The 21,910-nt window shown below is 50.3% G+C and overlaps 1 protein-coding gene across 1 annotated transcript in view; it reads left to right on the forward strand.

Moving 5' to 3' along the window:
• Positions 1 to 21,910, forward strand: part of Ak8 (adenylate kinase 8) — a 120,777-nt gene that overhangs the window by 13,869 nt on the left and 84,998 nt on the right. Inside the window, exon 5 of the mRNA XM_075985598.1 lies at positions 5,186 to 5,254. Coding sequence (XP_075841713.1) covers positions 5,186 to 5,254 — 69 coding nt within the window. The remainder of the gene's footprint in view (positions 1 to 5,185; positions 5,255 to 21,910) is intronic.

The raw sequence follows: 21,910 nt of genomic DNA on the forward strand, positions 1-21,910 counted from the left end.
AATGCTCAGCCTTAGCTTGGCTTGTTTCTTGCCAACTTTTCTCATTTTAAATTATTCCGTCCACCTTTTCCCTCTGGGCTTTTATCTTTCTTACTTCTGTATACTTTACTTTCACTCTGGCTCCGAGGCTGGTTCCCGATGTCCTTCTCTCCTTGCTCTCTGCTCCTCTCTTCCTAGGTTCTCCTCCTATTTATATTCTCTGCCTGCTCAGCCCCGCCTGTCCTTGCTCCTGCCTTGCTATTGGCCGTTGAGCTCTTTATTAGACCATCAGGTGTTTCAGACAGGCCAAGAATCACAGCTTCACAGAGTTAAACAAATGCAGCAGAAACAAAAGCAACACACCTGAAACTAATATTCCCCACCAATGATCTGACCGATAGCGTACAGGTCACTAGGGCATACGGTACATGTGACATCTCCTCTAAGGATGGGTAAGAGTCTAGGGAGGGAAGAGTCTGGGATAATCATCCTGGGTGAGGTCTGTCTCCACAGAGAGCAGAAAGGTCACCAGGTCGTTAATAGAATCCACTCTTGGCTTTCCGGATGGGATGCGGGTATCTGATTTTATCTCCTCCATGGAGAAGACATCCCTGTGTGATTAATATTCCTGGTTCTCCTGGTGCTTCTCTGTGAGCACAGGACGCGGTGCCCCCAACAATACGCAGCTAGCCAAGTGTCTTTTAAAAGATTGTTTTTTGTGTGTTTGGTGTATGAGTGTGTGTGTGTGTGTGTGTGTGTACCTGATGGTGCGAATGTGTGTGCGTGAAAAACCAGAGGTCAATGAAGAGCGTGTTCCTTGATCACGCTCAGACATGTTCTTTCTCAGCCAGGTCTCTCAGTGAACCTGGAACCCACCTAGGCTGGCTGGCTGGCTGGCTGGCATCTCTGCCTCTTCTACCTCCTTGTCTTGTATTTCAGCACATTGTCTTTAATCAAATGCAAAGATTTTTTTCCCCAAAATTCCCTTTAGGGCAAAGAGTGGGGATGTGTCTTGGTATTCTTCTCTGAGGTCCAGGCTCTGTCGTCCCCCCCCCCCCCCACCCCCGTGGCACCCTCGGGTCTGCTGATACTCACCGTCTGGGCCACCACCCAGGTCCCCTCAGCCCCACCATCTCAGAGCCACATTTGTCCAGTGCCCTGGCCACAGTCGAGGCCTGCTGGCCCTTCTAGTGCTTAGACCCCAGGGCTTGAAGCTATATAATACATCAGCCAGCCCAGCCAGCTGGCTCGCTTGTGAGACAGAAACACAAGCACATTTGACCTTCAAGTCGGACTTGTGACCTTCAGTCATCCACCCTGCCAAAGGACACCTTTTTGTCAAAACCAAAGATAAAAGGAGACTGCCCCAGGTAAAGACAGCGTTGGACACGGGACCCAGCCACCTGCTGAGCCACAGGCACAGCCTGGGAGGTGTGTCCAGACTGCGGAGCTAAGGTTCGTTCAACTCTTTTCTAAGAGCAGGGCTGTGATGCTCCCAGCCATGGAAGATTCTGGAATCAAAGTATCAGAACGCCAGAAGGGGCAGGACTGTTCTCCAAGCCACTGAGGGATCACACGACGTTTTGTTTATTATGACCTGTATATTACAAAATATGACAAAGATGTGAAGGAGATTTGAGACCCTCACAGGCCAGGTCCTGGCATCAGCGGCTCCCAAGTCAGGCCCCACAGCTTTAGGATTGAATTCTTTGTGGGAAGTGCAAACTGCCTACCCCAGGGGCTTCCCCCCTCCACCCAGTCCAGCAGCACAGTCCCTTTCTGTGCCAGGCACATTATAAACCACCTGTGGCCTGGCCTGGCCTGGCCTTTAGAGCCAGTCCTGAGGAGTGGGATCAAGGCATAACCTTTAAGACACCATTGTGAGACGAGAGGCCCAGCCCCCCCCCCCAGCACACTCCCCTCTGTCACTGCGGTTAATTATGTCATAATTGATGTGTCTGGGTGTCCTCTGGAAGGTGTTGTATCGGGGCAGAGCTGCCTTGTTTGTGGAGTGAATAAGTGACCTGAGTTTGGGAAGCTGGGCTTCTAAAGCTGGGTTATTCCTAATTCAGGTCTCCACGGCATTCACAATGTATTTTCCCCTTGCATCCCAGGCTTACTCTGAGCTCCAACTTCTGATGCGCTGGCCTGCACTTCCGGGGGCTAGACTATAGTCACGTGCCGCCAGGCCCAGTTTTGTGTCTACAAATTTAAAACCTGGTTGCTGGCTTCAGTGCTAGTGTGCCAGCCTCCCGAATCCCAAGGCCAACACTGCCTGTCCCTCCTTAAGTGTCAATGGCCACCTTGTGGTGGACTCTGCCTCTCTCATTCTCTCCTTCTTGTCCTCTGTCCCTAGCCTCTGCCTCCCCCTCCAGAGTCTTAGGGGTGGTTCTTCTGCCATCCCTTAATTTCCTGCTAACTTGCAGCAGCTGAGCTTTGCATAAGAATCTGGAAAATGTTCTTTTTTTAAAAAAGAAAATAAACATTTTTACTTTTAAATTATACTGTGTGTGTGTATGTGCACGCATGTGCACAAGTGTGCACTCATGTCGGCTCCAAGGCACTTGTGGAGGTCAGAGAACAACGTGGAAGAGTAGATTCTCTTTCCACCAAGAATTGAACTTGGGTCATCAGGATGCACGGTGGCATGTACCTTTACCCACTGCTAACTCTCTGACCTGGGAAAGGTCCTTGGCCATTCTGACAGAGCTATCTGTGGAAGGCAGACCAGGGCTCTCACCTTGTCCCCTCCTGCTGTGCTGTTGGAGTCTGTTCTGTGCTCACCGACATTAGGGTCCCCGAGAGTGGATCCTGGTGATAAGTGACCCAAGCTCATGCCACTCCCATGTGAAATGAAGTCCAATCCAGGAAGTTAATTGGTTTCTGTGGGCAGAACCAGGCACAGCCCAGTCACCTAGCACCTCCAAGCATCCAACCAGCATGTCCTTCAAGACACGAAGGGACACTGGGGTGGCATACCAGTCATCCCGCCACTGGGCCCCACCGCTGCTAGAGGCAACACTGGAAGTTGCTGGGGAAGAGAACAAAACCCAGACTGGCTGAAATAGATGCAGCCAATGCTGTCCCTAAACAATCAAAAAAGCAGACTGGCCCCACGGTGAGTCTGGGTGTTGTGAGGAGGGCCGCTTGTTTGTTTCCCAGCTGCCTGGCAGCTCAGACCCAAAATAACCACAGAGAAACTGTATTATTTAAAACACTGCTTGGCCCATTAGCTTGGCTAATGCTTATATCTTAATTTAACCGATTTCTAGTAATCTGTGTATCGCAACGTGGCTGTAAAGGTGAAGTTCCCAGGCGGGGCTACATGGCTTCCCTCCTAATTCCTTCTTTCTCCCAGCATTCAGTTTAGTTTCCCTGTCTAGCTCTATTCTACCTTATCAGCCCAAGCCAGTTTCTTTATGAACCAATGATATTCACAGCATACAAAGGGGAATCCCACATCAACTGGGCACTCAGAGCAGTGCCCAGGAGAAGCCACGTGGGCTCCAGCTACTTGTCTCCGCCTCTCCCTGTAATCCAGGCCTGGGGGGCGGGGAGATGAGTTACCAGGTTCTGGAAGGAGGTAGCCTGACTCCTGCAAAGACAGTCTGGCGGGGCTTCTGGAAGCAGCCCAGAGCCCCTGTGATGATGTGACACATCAAAGCTGCTATCCAGACAGCAGAGTGGCAGGGGACGGCAGGGGGCATTTGGGATGGGCTTTCCTCAAAGCCACCACCTAGCCCCTGCTGGGAAGGCATCCAGAGGCGTGCACCCCACCTAGGCCTGCCACCTTTCAACTGTGTGCTTTGACTGCTTAGATTTTGTGCATCTGGGCAGATGCTTCTTGTGTCCCTGTCCTTGTCTGCATGTTGTGTGAGTAGATGGTGTCAGGGAGGGGGGTGAGCCCTGGGAACATGGCCCAGGCATGCAAACTGCTCTGGCAGGGAGAGGACGGGGAAGAGAAGGTGCTACCTATCCACTCCTTCTTTATTGTCAACCCTGGGGAGCTCCGCTGGAGGATGTGGGCACCAACAAAAAGGCAGTCTCATTGTCCAGTGGCTCTCAGCCTGGTGGACCCTTTGACTCTGAGGTCACTTTAGGCTACAGGCTCTCCATGTGAGGCCCCAGTCCTGGTGTAATGCCATCACTTGGGACTATGTTGGAAATGAAGGCTCTCAAATTCAGAACTCCTGGGGCAGGTTCCAGGAACCCGCTGACTGGGCTGAAGATGTGGCTCCCTTAAGTAGACTGCTTGCCTAGCATTCATCAGGCCCTAAATCAGATCCCAGTAATCCCAGCACGTGGGAGGTATAGAGGCAGTAGGCTCAGTCGTTCAAGGCCATCCTTGGCTACATAGGAGTAGCTGAGAAACCAGGGGTTGTAGGAGGTGGTGCTGGGGAGATGGCTAAGTAGGTAAAGTGCTTGCTGTACAAGCATGAGGACCTGAGTTCAATCCCCAGCACCCATGTTAAAAAGCCAGGAGTGGTGGCATGCACCTTTAATCCCAGCACTTAGGAGGTAGGCAGATCTCTGTGAGTTCAAGGCTAGCCTGGTCTACAAAGCAAGTTCCAGGACAGGACAGACTCCAAAGCTACAGAGAAACCCTGTCTCAAAAAAAAAAAAAAAAAAAAAAGACACATATCATGCATACTTGTAATCCCAGCACTGAGGGGATAGAGACAGGAAGGGTCCTGGGCTAGGCAGCCAGCCAAACCTAGTTGGAGTGTTCCAGGCCAGTGAGAGAAGAAAACACAAACAAAAACAAAGGTAGGTGGCACCTGAGGTGAAGGTCCCAGCTGTGGTTCATGATTCTTAGGTGTTTTTGACACATAAAAGTCAGGCTTCCAGGAATGTATCCTTGGCACTTTTCTGATGCTGGGGCCGTTGTCTGTTGGTCAACATTCATGGCCAGTTCTTTGGGGTAAGGCCTTCTGTCATTTGCCCAGTGGTGTGAACACGCTCATCAAAGTCAGCTTTTGGTCAGCAGTGTGAAGTCATCAAATGTGCGGTTGGAGAGAGGTGTGCACACCCCCTCAAGCCTCAGCCAACTGGCTCCCATTCCTACCTTGTGTGGGGTTCAAAGGCTAAAGACACCGTTCCTTTCCTTGAGCATCACCACTACTGGGAGCAAGAGACGCGTCCTTGAACAGCTTGTTACCTGCATTCATGGGGCACGGAGACCTCACACCATGTGTCTTTCCTCCAGAGGATTCCCAATTCGATGCTCATCAGCCTGGTCCAGAAGCGCCTGAATGAGGACGACTGCCTCAGGAGGGTAAGGCTGCGTGGCACTGCGTGCCTCGGGATGGTTGCCAGGGGAAGGGGGAAGGGATGGATCCATCTGTGAGGCGACAGAGAAGGTAAAGCTGGCAACTAGAAGCTGAGCAAATGTCAGTGTGTAGTCATGGGCGCCAGAGTAGGTGGGGTAGTTGACAATTCTGTTGGGGTGCCTATAGGAACAGCTAACCTACTCTGAGCTGTCCTAGAAGAACAGCCAGCAAGATGAAATTGCCAAAGTATATGTGGGAGAGGGACCAAGGGACCCCGCTAGTGACCCTGAAGTGTCCAAGGTCTTTGACTGCCTACTGTGTCCATGTGCCTTTTACCCGCCGCCTGCTCACCTGTCTACTTGGGTGGCTCTTCCAGACCCGCAGCGAGCTGTCTCTGCCTGCTCGCCGCGTGGCGGGATCAGCCCGCCCGGGATGAGCCACCGCTTGTAAACCTCCCGGGGATCTTGCAGCTCCCAGAGCCCACTGCCTGCCTACTGCCGCCTGGGATCTGCAAGCATTTTTAAAAAATCATAAAAGGGGGCTGGAGAGATGGCTCAGAGGTTAAGAGCACTGACTGCTCTTCCAGAGGTCCTGAGTTCAATTCCCAGCAACCACATGATGGCTCACAACTATCTATGATATCTGGCGCCCTCTTCTGGTGTGTGGGAAGCAGAATGTTGTACACATAATAAATAAATAAATAAATAAATAAATAAATAAATAAATAAATAAATAAATAAATAAATAAATAAAGGTAGGATGTGTTTAGTCCATTCTGCCCAGACCTGGAGCCTGTGTAACACACATATACATATGTACAGATATACTATCTCTCCCTCATCCCTCCTCTTCCCTCCCTTAACAGTTGATTTGGGGAGCAGGCAGGATCTAGATCACTCAGGTGGTCCCCCCTACCCCGCGTGGTGGTGAGTGAGCAGCTGCTTTCACAGCCTTGCCCTGTGTGCTTTAGTCATGTGAACTATGAACAGGTCATAGATCAGCTGAAGTCTTGGGGTCAAAGAGTGGTCTGAAGTGTTTTTGCTTTCTTCTACCCCAAGTCACTCACGCCCAGCCAGCCAGTGGTCTCCTGCCCAGGCTTGAGCAGGTGCCCAGGGCTGGGGCTCTTCTGACAAACTTTGCTGGGGTGAGATCGCTTGGGGCTCGCTGCTTCTGTGTCTGTGTGGCAGCCGCTCAGCTCTGATGTAATACAAAAGCAGCTGAATACAGGAGCGATGGAAGGGTAGGGCTGCACTCCAGTAAAACTACTGAAACATCCAGGATTGTCCAGGTAGATATACTGGCCTGTGTTGCAGGAGTCACCCTGGAGGGGCCTGGCTGTCATGGTCTGTAGGGGATGGGAGGAAAGCAAGGAGAGAATAGAGAAGGAAAGGGGGTGGCTCGTCCTGCTGTCATCTAACTGGGGACAAACTGGCTGGCATGGAAACCGAGTCATCTGGAACCAGCTGGGCAGCTCTGAGAGTCGCTGTCCCTCTCCAGCCTCAGAGCAGACAGAACAGTACTGACTGGTGCAAGTGTTGTTCTTCATGCCACTGCATCCCGGGGCAGTAAACGTGGAAGCTTAGCCTGCACTGCAGAGCCACAGATGCTTGAGGCTGAGTAAGAGTGGCTTTGTGTGTCCTGGGAGCAAGACGCATTCACATCAGCCCAGCCGCCCGGCTGCCCTTCTGTTTTAACACATTCCCAATGTGATACAAAGAGCTGGAGAGATAGCTGAACAGTTAGGAGCACCTGCAGCTCCTGCAGAGGACCAGAGTCCGGTTCAGCAGCCACACCAGGTGGCTCACAACTGCCCGTAACTCCAGCTCCAGGGTATCTACTTCTTCTGGCCTCTATGGGTAGGTGCTTATAAACATGCAGACATACACACATAAGTAAATCTTTAAAGATGAAACATGAGCCGGGCGGTGGTGGTGCACACCTTTAATCCCAGCATTCGGGAGGCAGAGCAGCTGAGCTGCATCCTCAGTCCCAGGACATTCTGACATCCAGCAAGCCCTTCTTGAACCTGTTACAAGCTCGAGCCACGCAGTGTAAGCCACGTTCAAGGTCAGGCTTCCAGAGTTCTTCCCAAGAGCTCCCACTGTCATTAATCTACTATTATCTACTTTTATTGATATGTTTATATCATAATTGCTGCCTTGATTATATCTTTTTCCATTTTTTCTTGTATGTGAGTGTGTGCAGGTGCATGTGTGTGGTGGCTGAGTGTGACATCAGTGTCTCCCATGACTGTTCTCCACTTTTCATTTACTGAAGGGGTATCTCCTGTCATGGATGGGGTACCTTCTGTATGGATGAGGTGCCTCCTGTATGAATGGGGTGTCTCCTGTATGAATGGGGTGTCTCCTGTATGGATGGGGTGTCTCCTGGAGGCTTGGTCATCGTTCCTTCCTTCACGCCTCCATTTCCCTATCTTGCACAACAACAGGGTTGTGCTTAAAGACTGAGGTGCCTCCCTGACCTACGTGTCTGGGATTGTGTTACCTGCAGGGAAAGAACCACCTTCTTCAATTTGTTTTAAGATTTCTTTTAACCTTCAAGGGGCATCTGGAGCCGTTTTCATCTCTTCCCGATGGAGACAGATTTCCAGGGCGAGGCGAGGCTTCTAATTATGAGCTTTGGTTGTTCAAAAGCAAAACAAACCCTCACCCAAAACAAGCAGGCTCTCTTGCTTTTCGGGAGAAAAATGACACATATGCATATTCATTTATATGGTAATTATTATTATTTAGCTACACAGGGACTGGAATTGGTAATTTAGAGCACAAAAATATTGCAGGAAATAGCGTTCCGGGAAGCATAACCCATCAGGAGGCTGTGGTTAATGCCCTGTTTCTTTTCTTTCCCCTGCTTTTTTCTTCTTTTGCAATCTCTTTGAAGAATTTTATTTGAAGTGACCATCAAATGCATTAGAGAAAGAGAAATTAGCAGCTGGTTTCAGAACTATGGAAAGGTGGCCGCTCAACCTGCTAGAGATATATGAGCTGCTCCTTAGGGACAGCCATGTCCCTGAGGTCAGCGTGTGCCCACACTTCTCTTGGACAAAGGAGGGCTAACAAGGCAGGTGTGGGCCCGGGGAATGTGCATAAGAAGGGTCAGAACCAGAGACTCCGCGGCACCTTGGCTGGAATGCATGCGCTCTGATTGATGTGGATGGTTGACGCTCCCTTTCAGCTTTCTTCCCACGGCTCCCTTCCTGTTGCTTCCCACCCACTAGCATGCAGGAGGCCCCGGTTCAATTCCCAGCACTGCAATAAAAAAAAAACCTGCTGTGGCAGAAAGAAAAAAAAATAATATGAATGTATTTTTTGGCCACAGTCCATCCATTCAAATTGTTCAGAACTCAGAAACCACCAGAGCCCTTTCTCCTGGCCACGCCCAGCTACCTGGGGTGGCTCCTCCCCTCAAGACAGCTGTAGAGCAAATTGCCTTCAGGAGATGCTGGTGTACACAGAGGAAACACCCGTTTCTTTAAAATAAATAGGAATCTGGGCATGGCACACATCTGTCACCCTGCACTGGTGGGTCAGGCAGGCAGGTCTGCGGTGCTTCCTGGCCAGAGAGTATAGCTGAACCAGTGAGCCTCCTTGTGTATGCGCGCACGCATGCCCCACAGCCTGTCCCCCACCCCCACCCCAGAAGCCTGCGCTCAGCTTCATCCCTCCATCACCTTCACTCCCTGGATATCCAGGCCTTTTAGTCTGCTGACCCCGCCCCACTCAGGACCTCCACACTCCATGGCACATAGACCCGAAGGTACCTGCCCTTGGTTTTCTACTTCCTGGTGCCCACATCTCATGCAGTCCCCGTCTCTGCAGCAGGCGAGACCACGGCCTGGCATCACGTCATACAGTAATGAGTCTCCGCAGACTGGAGGGGAGGTTCTTCTTGTTGGCACCATACAAAAAGCATCCAGGTTGGAGGGGTCCCCGTGGTGGTCTCTGGGCACATCAGGCCGCAGCCAGCCTCCACCCGCAGGAGTGGGAGACCTCGGCCACACAGCAGGAACAAATGGAGGCTGTCCCACTCTGCATGAGCCAAGAAGAGAGTTCTTCCTCACTCCAGCCTCCAGATGAGAACACACTGCAGTGTGCAGGCCTCTGATTTGGCAGAAATGACACAATGCCCCCCTCATGACGTGCGTCGTAAACAGGTGCAAGTCTTTCCCACGCCCTAGCTGAGGAAGGATGGTGGGGAGGAGCCCTTGCACGAATCCTCTCCTCTCTTTCACTTATTTCCCAGTCATTGTCCTCCTGGATCTGGTTTGGTGACAGAACAGGGCCTGTGGAAGTGTGACGCCACAGTGACAGCAACTGACCTAAGGCTCTGTTGGTGGCCTGGAAAACCCTCAGTTCTGGCCCACTGGCCCTCAGTCCACAGCCCAGTGCCCACCGCTCTCCAAGCCTCCGTTCCTCTCCCGATTATTTGTGTGCATGTACAGTGTCTTCCCGTCACTCCACATTTATTATTATTATTATTATATATGATTATAGGTGTATATGTGCATGTGAGGGGGACCAGTGGACTCCAGAAGAGGACTTTGGATCCCCTGGAGTAGTAGGCAGTTGTGAGCCACTTGATGTGGGTGCTGGGATCCAAACTCAAGTCCCCAGGAAGAGCGGTAGGTGCTCTTAGCCTCCAAGCCTCTCTCCAGCTCTTCCACCTTTAAGAGGCTCTTCTGCTTCTCCCCAGGGTTTGCGTGTCTCTGCCTTCCTGGCACTAGCATCACAACTGTATGCCAGCCTGCTTGGCTTTTTTCTGTGGGCTCTGGGGTTCCATGTCCTCACGCTTGCACAGCGAGTGCTCTACCGGTGGAGCCGTCTCTCCAGCCCCAGTTCCCTCTTTATAATAAGGTTGTAGTATAACTTCTGAAAATGATTCTTTAAAAATTATATATATATTGATCTGGGCAGTGGTGGTGCACACCTTTAATCCCAGTGCTTGGGAGGCAGAGGCAGATGGATCTCTGTGAGTTCAAGTCCAGCCTGGTCTACAAGAGCTAGTTCCAGGATATCCAGATAACCAGAGCTGTTACACAGAGAAAAACCTGTCTCAAAAAATCAATATATACATATATATTTCAATATTTATATATATTGAAAAAGGAAAGTCAGTGTGATGCTACAACTAGAGTCCCAGCATTTAAGAAGCAGAGGCAGGAGGATTGCTGAGAGTTAGAGGCAAGCCTGGGCTATGGCATGACATCCTTTCTCAAACAAAGCATACTAAGAAAATAAGTTGGAACTCATCCATGAGGCGGGGTGATGGTCTTGCTTTAACATCAGACATCTTGATGGTTGAATGTTATTTCTGCCCATTGAAGGAATAAGAAAAACACTGGAAAACTTCTCAGCAAAGGGTATCACATCGACATGAAAGATGGGTTCTGAAGAACTTGGGCCCCAGGTCTCAAGGTGTGCTTCCACTTGGGGTGTAGCAGTTGAACTTGACCAGGGCATGGGGGACCAAGGTCTAATGAGAGGTTTGAACACTTCAGAGACTTGGGAGTCGCCAGATAGCCCTCCACGGTCCATCTAAACCACCCAGGGCAGCAGCCGCACCGTCTCCTGAAGGAACCTGAAGAGAAACGTGGAGTGCTGACATCTCCACCTAAACTTTCCACCCTGACCACGCCGCTCTGTTGGATCCTAACCACCACCCCCCTCCTGTGAATCAGCAGCATCTCGGAGAAGGTTTTATTGGCATAGTGCTACCGAACCTGGGACAGATCCAAATCGCGTTCATTCTTTCCTTCCATCAGCGTTTATGGAACATGGGGTTAGTGGAGCAGTGGGTCCGTGAAGCAGCGGGTCCGTGGAGCATGTGGCCTGTGGAGAATATGGTCCGTGGAGCATGTGGTCTGTGGAGAATGTGGTCCGTGGAGCACGGGGTCCATGGAGCACCAGGTCTGTGGAGCATGGACTCCGTGGAGTATGGGGTCCGTGGAGCACAGGGTCCATGGAGCAGCGGGTCTGTGAAGCAGTGGGTCTGTAAAGCATGTGGTCTGTGGAGCATGGAGTCCGTGGAGCATGTGGTCCATGGAGCATGGGGTCTATGGAGCAGCGGGGTCCGTGAAGCAGCAGGTCCATGGAGCATGTGGTCTGTGGAGCAACGGGTCCATGGAGCACGGGGTCCATGGAGCACCAGGTCCGTGGAGCACGGGGTCTGTGGAGCAGCGGGTCCGTGAAGCAGCAGGTCCATGAAGCATGTGGTCTGTGAAGCAAGGGGTCCGTGGAGCACGGGGTCCGTGGAGCATGGGATCAATGGAGCATGGGATCCCTCCTGGGTACCATGTGAGAGGCAGGGGGACCCTTTCACTGACCTCTCAGAGCATGGGCACTCAGTGACCAGTGTACTGGACATCGGTTTCATCTCCTTGCATTACAAACTTAGGGGCTTAAAACAACCCATTTAGTATGCCTGCATCTCAGTGAGTCTGGATCTGATCTCAGCTGCCAGGATTCTTTCCTCTGGGTCTACAATCAAGAAATTGGCTGGAAGTCGCTGGACACACAGCTTGTGCCCCACCCCTGCTGGTCTGAGCCACCCCTCAGATGGCTGGGCTGGGCCACACAGACAGGAAGTGGCTGGAGAGTCTCCCAGGACTGGGCGCTGCAGTGCATGGCCTCAGACAATGACTGCCTCGTTCTCTGGTTGAGAAGATCCAGCCCAGTGCTCAGTGCATGTGCTGCGCTTGTGTCCACTCAGACAGGCTAAGATCCACTGCCGGAGGAGCTTGGTTGATGTGAGCCCTAAGTATTATACGGTGAATGGACAGCCGACAGATTCATAAACAAACCCACAAGTGTACAATTTATGGGGAGCCCGACTTGCAGGGCTTCGGGAACACCTGTCTTTTGGATAGTCACTGTCAATTCTGTAGAAATCGTATGAAATCGTGACGTTTCTCCCTTCCATGATGGGATTTACCCCCAAATAGCCCAGCACTGTACAAATCATTCTTTAAACCCAACTTTTCCTGTACTGGCAACTGGATACCTTTCCCCACACTGTGGGGCCCTGGCGTGAAACCTTTGTTCTCATCGTCATATCTACATAAAGCTAGACCCCACAATTATCCTTATTGACAGGGCTCATTGGTAAGAAAGAAGCACTGAGCAGGAGAGACAGGATGTCTGCTCTTTCTGTGTCTACCTTTCCTGTGACACAAGGTCTTAGTCTAGGAAATTAACTGTGTGCACCTTTACCCCCAAAATATACAGGACAAAAGCTTGGGTCACTAAACCAGCCCCAGAGAAAAAAGTCCTCACCTGGGTGCCAGCAGAGAGACCACAAGGATGCTTAGGCCTGGGAGGGGGAGGGGGATCAGGCTCCATCCTAATCCTCCCAGTATCTTCACAACCACACACCTTCTGATACATAAGGCACCTACCTTTTATCTATCCTGTTAGCCCTAATAAATGCACGCTTGGTATCATTGTTATTTACCAGAAAATGGTTCACTTTGTCTGTGTGGGCATGCAAACTGGAAACCTTGTGGGATGGGAAAAACAGAGGAACATCAAAAGAGAAATATCGAGGAGGAACATCGAAAGGGGAACATCAAGAGAGCGTTAGAGGGCATGGAAAGAATAAATGGGACATGATAAAAAGACTTACGTGAGCTAATTTGTTTCGTTTACCCTCAGATTTTTTAGCTGGGTTTTTGCCTGATGTAGTGGATCCCTCTGAATCCTGAGAGGTTTAATGGGGCTTAACCCCAGCATAAACCTAGATGCTTGGTGCACACCATTTGAGCATGACTTCGGGGTGGAAGGCTGATGCTCGTTTCTTCTGTGCTTTGTGCCGGAGAGCAGTGTCAGCTGGGCAAGTACGGTGGCGCACACCCGTGATCTCAGTGCCTGGAGAGATGGGCAAGAAGGGAAAGGGAATGGTGGTAGGTCAGGAAGAAAGGAGGGAGATGGAGAAAGAAGAAAGGAAGGGGCCTGGAGAGATGGCTCAGAGGTTAAGAGCACTGGCTGCTCTTCCAGGGGTCTTGAGTTCAATTCCCAGCAACCACATGGTGGTTCGCAACCATCCATAATGAGATCTGGTGCCCTCTACTGGCCTGCAGGCACACATGCAGGCAGGACAGTTTGGGAGTGAGGCTTGCAGTACACCAACAGCCTTAAAGAGCATTGTCAGGACCATGACCTAATGAGGTTGGAGGCACAGCACACCCAACGAGTAGGAGTGCACAGTCTTCCTATGGGGACCCAGCAGGGACAAAAGCCACTGGGCATAATTCAAGAATCCAGGCACCACTGCATTTCAGACCTCGGGGTGGGGGTTGTTGGCGGAGGAAGGCAAGCAAAGGCCACACACAGCAAAAAAGTATATAACTGTTCCATTGAGAAGAGAATCGTGCTATGGAAACGCTGTCTCCTCTCACCGTCCCCCCTGCAAAGCAACAGCTCCCTACCTGCAAGAGGCCATCACAGTCCGCCTGTGGGCTACTGACATTCCTTTGTAGGAGAGAGTAGGAAGGGTCATTGGACCCTCAACTGAGTGTCCAGCCTCTCTCTCCAGTCATTTGAATGCAATTCTGTCCTAATTGCACCTAGTCTTGGGTCTCATATATTCAGGGCTAGGGTATATGGGCTAAGTGGAAGGCTAATTGAGGGAACTCCATGTATGTGGCCATGGGGAAACCACCACCCCTTCCCAGGGTGACTGCTTTGGGGTCAGTAATTCCCCACCATGCACCCATGCTCCAGAAATGAGCCCAATAAATCTGTTGGTCCCGGGGGTAAACTTTGGTGGAATCCACTCTTGGTTTTGACACTGGGACCATATGAGGACAGGGTAGGTGTCATTTATGTCTTCCCTTCCCCTTGCCTAGAAAGTTCTCACAACTACGAATTGTGGTGAGCCAGCATTTGTTAGCACGCACAGTGCCTGCAGCCCTGAACCAGCCCAGGAGAGGCAAGGGAAGGCAGAGGGGCTGCAGAAAGATGAGTGTGAGTGGCCCCCAGCTCACCCCAAGGAAGCCTCACACCCCCTGCCCAGAGGCCAGCAGGCAGTGAGTGCATGAGGCTGGTTCCCTGTGCACTCCTTCCTCGAGCTAGGGGGAGCAGGCATCAGGTTGAGGGTGCAGCAGCCCAGTGGGGAGAATGCTTGCTTAGCAAGCAGGAGGCCTATGTTCCACCTCCCCGCACTGCATGAACCTAGGCATGGTGGTACTCACCTGTGCTGTGGCATGTTAGTTGAAGCTGTGTTACATTTGTTTATGCTGTGGAATGTTTGTTTAATGATGCAAAGATGTGTCACATTCTTTTATGTTGCATTTGTTTAACCCTGTGAAGCTGTGTACTGCCAGTCTAAAACAGGCCCGGCGGTGGTGGTGCATTTGGGAGGCAGACGCAGGCAGATCTCTGTGAGTTCGAGGCCAGTTCCAGGACAGGCTCCAAAGCTACAGAAAAACCCTGTCTTGAAAAAACAAAAACAAAAACAAAAGCAAAAACAAAACAAAACAAAACAACAAAACAAAAAAAAAAACAACACCAAAAAAAAAAAGCCAAAAAAAACACCTAAAACACCTGCTGAATGGCTAAAAAAGCTAGGCAGGAGAGTGATAGGCAGGCTGGCAGGCAGAGAGAATAAATAGGAGAAATCTGGGAAGAGAAGATGGAGGAGTAAAAGGAGGAGAGGAGGACTCCAGGGACCAGCCACCCAGCTACACAGCAAGCTATGGAGTAAGAAGTAAAGAAAGGTGTATGGAGTAGAGAAAGATAAGCCCAGAGTCAAAAGGTAGATGGGATAAGTTAAGATCAGCTTTCTAGAAACAAGCCAAGCTAAAGCTGGATGCTTATTAGTAACAACAAGACTCCGTGTGGGGCTGGAGAGATGGCTCAGTGGTTAAGAGCATTGCCTGCTCTTCCAAAGGTCCTGAGTTCAATTCTCGGCAACCACGTGGTGGCTCACAACCATCTGTAATGAGGTCTGGTGCCCTCTTCTGGCCTGCAGACACACAGACAGAATATTGTATACACAATAAATAAATAAATATAAAAAAAAAGACTCCGTGTGTTTATTTGGGAGCTGGGTGACAGTCATCCCAAAGATCAAAGTAAACAAAGAAAAACCAACTAACTACACACCTGTAGGCAGCAAGATCAGAAGAAGTTCAAGGTCATTCTTGGCCACACTGTTGAGTTCAAGGTCAGCCTGCGACACCTGCATCCCAGTCGAGAGAGAGAGAGAGAGAGAGAAAGAGAGAGAGAGAGAGAGGCCAGCTTCTGACTGGAAGCTGGATTGTCTCCTACCCTGAGAGCCACAGAAGTGTCTTGGGTGTGTCTTTACTCCACATAGAACCTAAAGCTTCTCAGGGTTCACACACGTGTGCAATCATGATAATTCTGATTTCACAACAAAGGGAGGGGGCACCGAGTGTGTTTCTGACCCTGAGTTTTAAGCTACTTGGTAGGTTTCTTTTGTTGTTGTTGTTTTTGGTTTTTTGAGACAAGGTTTCTCTGTAGCTTTGGAGCCTGTTCTGGAACTAGCTCTTGTAGACCAGGCTGGCCTCAAACTCACAAAGATCCGCCTGTCTCTGCCTCCCAAGTGCTGGGATTAATACTCGGTAGGTTTCTAGAATCTCCACCCTCATTTTGGCCACAGTTTCTGTTGCCCCATGGCCACAGCGCTTTACAGTAAATTCCTCAGGGTGGAAGTGTTACCCAAGCAGATGAGCCAATCCACGGCACAGAACCAGGGCCACTTGCTTTATTCCTCCTGGCGGTGTTAACTGGGTTAGCATCACGGGCTGTCACTCCATGAACGTGGACCACTGGGCCACTGTGGAGGCTCAGGGATTGGTAGCTGTCATTGGCACACCTGCGGCTCTATGAGGCCTCTGTGCAGATGCAGCTAGGAGCTGGAAACAAAGCGGAGGTCTGAACTCCTGGCACGGCGCCAGGCAGAGCACGGAGTTTTACTACCACATTATCGACCTCCTTTATGGGACTCGTGGACAACCAAGCCGTGGGGAGGTGAGTGGTATGTGGCCAGCGCCAGCAGAGGGAGGAGACACGTTATTGTTGAATAAACCAATATGACTCGTCACCACCTTATCGCCACGCCCACCCCAGTGCCACATGGGAACTTTGCTTTTTCTGCACTATTTTTGGAAACTAACAGGATTCTAGCAGGAGAGCCGGGCAGTGTGAACAAAAGTGAACTCCTAGGGGGATTTGTGGGGGGAGGGAAGGAGGGATTGATTTCGTTTTTAGATCTCTCAATATTTAGCTCAGGCGTTGAACCCCTAACAGTCCTGTCTCCACCTCCCCAGTGCTGGGATTATAGGTGTTCATTGTGCCACCCCCGTCTCCAAAGGAAGTAACTATGTTTTGATGTTCAGGGCGTCCTTAGAGGCAACTGATCATCCTGGCTGGTTCCCGTCTTGTGTTACCAGCGGCATGTTAGTTCACTCGCTTAGCTGGGTAGAACTAAGCTAAGAGGTCCCGGACACACCCCCAAGGGGACTCTGCTGGCCTTTGCTGTGTGGAAGCACAGTGTGGCTTGGGTGCTGACGGCTAAGCAGCCAGGTTGTGGTACAGGGGTTGGGGGAGGGCACTGCCAGGCATGAACTTGCAGAAGTGAAAATCAACTCACCAGCACCCTTGGCTGACTGAGGTACCTGTTTGGGGAAAATCTCTCACCTGGCTCCTGGAAGGCCCAGCCTCTCCTCCCCACAAGCCATTTCTGTGCTGAGTTCTGCACAGAAGTCCCAAGTAGGATTCCTTCCTGCAGGCAGGTGGAGATTGGTCTACCTAGTTGGGAGTGATAATGTGAACCTCAGCACTGAAACAAGAGGATCAGGTGCATATCGAGCTCACGGCCAGTCTGGGCCACACATGCAAACAACAGTTCACTTTTCTCAAAATTATAAGGGTCGTGGTGAAGCTGGTGGAGTCCAGCCCATCTCCCTGGCTGCCTGCCTGGTCTCATAATGGCATCTTTTTTTTTTTTAATGTTACATTTTCTTTATTTAGTGTGTATATGTACATGTGTGCAGAGGTCACAAGGCAACTTGTGGGAGCCCATTTTCTCCTCCCATATGGGTTCTAGGAACTGAACTCAAGTTGCCAGGCTCGGTGCCTTTACCCCCCGTGCCATCTCATTATGTGTTGGGGATCACTTCTCATTTCACCAGAGAAAAAGGAGGGCAGTGTGGAGTTTTTGATGCCTCTTATACTTGTTTTGGTAACTCAGACTTTGGGCCAAGGGAATGTGATTAGAATCTAAGGCTCCAGCCTCTGTTGGCCTCCTGGAGACCCTGGATGAAACAGCCAGCAGCTTCCAGATGCTTCCAATGGAGCCTTCTCTAGTGATCCACAGTCGGAGCCAGGAGGAGATCGGGCAGTTCTAGGGGAAGCCCCAGGGAACACCCACACTCTGGCTTCCCTTTGAGGAGCCAGGGAGGAAGAGAAGCACATCACAGAGGCAGCGGTTCAGAGGGCAGCCAAGCTTCCCACAGGCCTTGCTAAGTGTGCTTTGATAAGTCAGGAGGGCAGAAACGGCCGGTGTTGCGCACAATGCAGGCTGAGCCTTGTTGTATCGGGCCATGCTCCGCTGCGCCTCGCCAGCTTCCCTGGGCTGCCTGGCTTCTCTGCTTCCCTTTCTTGCAGCTGTGACATCTGCTCGGTGCCTGTCCCTCCTATGATACCATGCCCCTTGCAGCTGTGCAGGCCCCCAGCTCTGTGTGGAGTGCCCTGAGCATACGGCCTTTTTGATGTGTGATAAAACAGAGCCGAGCCACGGGGGTACGGTGAGCTAAGGCGTTGGAATATCAATTAACCTGCTCGGAACAAAGCTGGGGCTCCAGTGTGGAGCAGACAACTCACCGAGGTGTCAGGAAGATGGATAATGTATTCTAATTAGGGGTTGCCGGATACCTCTGCACCAGGCCACTCCTGGATGCCAGACCCACAAACCTAGCAGAGCACAGTGGTGGCAAATGTCTCAGTGTCCCTGGCATGGTTGTCATCGGTCCGTGTGTCCTGACTGATTACTTCTTGCTTTGCCAAAAGTGTTCTCGGCTCTGATTGCCATTCCCTCTGGTACGGGTGTCCATTTTCCGCTGTGCTGGAAGCCTCTGTGAAAGTTGTGTGCTCTGGGGAAGAGGGCTAAGCCTGGGGACACTCACACGGAGGCCTCTGTCTAGCCACTGTCCCTCCAAAGGCCACTGATGTGGACGCACATGGACAGGTGTCTGTGACTGCCTGCCCTGTGGGATGAGGGGCTGCCGGTGATATCTTAGAAGCCTCCTCCCTTAGTTTCATCCTTCAAGTCAGAGCAGACCCGAAGGCCCCTTTTCCTTTTCCTAAAGTCTCCAACCCACACAGGAGGTCATCCTAAGCCCAGGAATCAGGAGGTGTCCCTTGTTTTACTGCCTTTCCGTGGTCATTGGGAAGCCGGCTTCTGCTTGGGCGATGTGGTTGAGCGCTGTTCCTTTGGACCCGGTGCTGAGATCTGCTGTGGACTCATGCTCAGGAAGGCAATACTAAAATCAGGTCTTTCCAGGAAGGCCTGCCTCTTCCACCTTCCAGAAGTGACTCAAACCTGCAGTCCCAGGACTTGGAATGCTGAGGCAGAAGGATTGCTGCAGCAGGCACGAGGCCAGCCTAGTCTACATACCAAGACCCTGTCTTTAAAACAAAGAAAAGGGGGGGGGGGCTCAAAACTGAATGGCCAGCTCCTGTGTAGAGGAAGCAGGCAGGGCTCATGATTTCCACTCCCCACTCATCGTAGGAGATGTGTGTACGTGTGCATGTGTGTGTGTGGGGGGGGTGCATGCATGTGTGTGTTTAAGAGTTTAGCTGAAGTACCCAAGATACTGGTCCTCTCCTCCCCATCAGAAAGGGAGGGATCGGGCTGCAGCCATGCCTCAGTCCCTGCAGATGCTCACATCTGTAGGGCTTCCTCTTCCTCTTACTGCAGTCCAGCACTTTGTTGCCTATAACAAGGACTTGAGGGATCCTAAGCTGTTAATTTTTTCTCTCTTTTGCTTCATTAGTTCTGAAACCAAGGCTCTGTGGCAGTGTTTCCCTGTATAAAGAATTAATGAAAGCTTGCCTGGTTTCTTCAGTGTGCTTTAGGGTGTAAATTTGTTTAGGTTTTTATAAACACATCAGTGGAGGGGGCTGGCGCCTGAATATTTCAATAGTGAGGAAGTGTGGGCCTGATAGTATGCACCTGCACACGTGTGTGTGGGCCTGATAGTATGCACCTGCACACGTCTGATAGTATGTACCTGCACACGCGCGTGTGGAAATCAAAGGTCAGTGCCTGGTGTCATCTTTTTATCTCAACCTTGTTTATTTGTTTGTTTTTGAGACACAGTTTTTCTGTGTAGCCTTGGCTGTCCTGGAACTCACTATGTAGACCAGGTTGGCCTCAAAATCAGAGAACTGCCTGCCTTTGTCTCATGTTTGGACTGAAGGCATGCACCACCTTGCCTGGCTCCACCATATTTTGAGATAGTCTCTCTCTGAATCTGGAACTTTCCATTTCAGTTAGCCTGCTGGCCAGCAAGTTCCTGAGGTCCTCTTGTTTCTAGTTTCCCAGAGATGGGCTTTAGGCACACCAGCACATCTGATTTTTTTGTGTGTGTATCCTGAGGAATACAAATGTGGGCACCTACGTTTGTGCACCAAACACTACCCACTGGGCCATCTCCCCGGCCTCTGTGCACTTTTGATTCTAAGGAAAAATGCCCTTTGCCAGAACCTGCTCTCTGTCTGTAAGTCAGAATAGGAGGTGTGGGCTCACCACCCCCTCTGATCACAGAGACACTGAATCCTTAGGATGACTGGGGAGGGTGTCTGGCAAGAGGGGGGTTTCTATTGCCTCCCTTCACTGTGAAGTGGACTTGAAGCCATTTGCTTGTTTGTGCTCAGTCTTAAAAAATTTACTTTATTGCTTTATCTGAGTCTCCAATCTAAAGGTGTAGATAGTATATGTGTGCATGTGTATATGTGAGTATTGTGTGTGCATGTATATGTATGTGAATGTGTGTATGTGTGTATATGTGCCTGTGTGTGTTTGTAGGTATGAATAGTGTGTATGTGTTTGTGTGTGCATGTATGTGCGTGTGTGTGCTAACTCTAGACTCTCTGGACTTGAAAAGACTCTAGCAACTGTTAAACGCAAAAATTGCTAAGGGACAAGAAAACAAGCAGGGAGGGGAGTCATTGACTTCTGCCATAGAACATCAACTGCTCATGAATTAATCTACACACCCAGTGTTATCTCAGAATACTCAGAGCATCTATCTCAAGACAGCAAAAAGTGTATTGATGCTCACCTGAAAGAATGCATTTTTAAAAAAGAAGAGAAAATGTGTTCTGTTTAATATTAAAAAATTATAAAGTTATAACTTTAAAGGTTAAATAAAAGTAGGCTAGTAATCTACAGGTAGGAAGAGGTGACAGGCAAGGACATGGCGGTCATCACAGCTTGAGAAGAGAAGTGTCAGCTAGGGAAGGGCTGTTCCAAGGTTGGGACAGCTGGGAGCCTCGAGGCAGCAAGTTAGATGTTAGCTTCGTGTGTTCACAAAAGAAAACATGGTTCTATAATATTAAGTGTAAACACATGTGAGAACGCAGCTTAAATACAAGTGAATATTTACCTCCTCTCATGGTAGGAGAGGCCTCTTTGTGCCTCCACCAATGCCAGAGTCCAAAGCAGGAGAGCAGGCACCGACTCAGCAACAACAAAACCAGCATCTTAAAAACAACACTGTATCCACTTGACAGCCGCCGTGGAAAATGTGGTGACAGTCTCTGCCTAAATGGCTGTGATAGTGTTTACAAAGTGGGGTCACTTCTTAATATGTAAATTAAAGCAGTCCAGGGCTGGGTTATATTTTGCTGGACAGGTTTTCTGCAGGGTAGCGTCCAGCCTCGGGAACCATGCCGGGAATGGAGACAGGTGCTCTTCCATCAGACTTATAAACTGTGGTGCGATGGGGCTTGGGAGGTGGCCCAGCAATGAAGGGTGCAGCAGCTCTTCTGAAGACCTGAGTTCTGTTCTCAGCACCCACATTGGGTGATTCACCACTGCCTTGTAGCTCCATCTCCAGGGAATCTGATGCTCTTTCTGGCACCGCCATGCTTGGCTTTGCTCCTAGGGGCCCCTTGTCTCAGCACTTCTGTATTCAACACATGGAAGGACTGTGTACCCAGACATGTTCACCAGCCTTATTTATGATGCTGTATTAGTCAGGACTTACAGAGTGAATCTCTCTATATAGAAAGGGAGTTAGAGGCTCCCTTTATATAGAATGACTTAGAGGCTGTGGTCCAGCTAATCCAACAATGGCTGCCTATGAATTGAAGAGATCCTGAAATCCAGTAGTAGTTCATTCTACAAGGCTGGATGTCTCAGCTGTTCTCCAGTAGATACTAGAATCCAGAAGAAGAAGAGGAGGAGAAGAAGGAGGAGGAGGAGGAGGAAGAAGAAGAAGAAGAAGGAGAAGGAGAAGGAGAAGGAGAAGGAGAAGGAGAAGGAGAAGAAGAAGAAGAAGAAGAAGAAGAAGAAGAAGAAGAAGAAGAAGAAGAAGAAGAAGGAAGAAGAGAAAGAAGAAGAGGAAGAAGAAGAAGAAGAAGAAGAAGAAGAAGAAGAAGAAGAAGAAGAAGAAG

Source organism: Microtus pennsylvanicus, chromosome 9 (assembly GCF_037038515.1).
Source record: "Microtus pennsylvanicus isolate mMicPen1 chromosome 9, mMicPen1.hap1, whole genome shotgun sequence".
NCBI classification, from domain to species: domain Eukaryota; kingdom Metazoa; phylum Chordata; class Mammalia; order Rodentia; family Cricetidae; genus Microtus; species Microtus pennsylvanicus.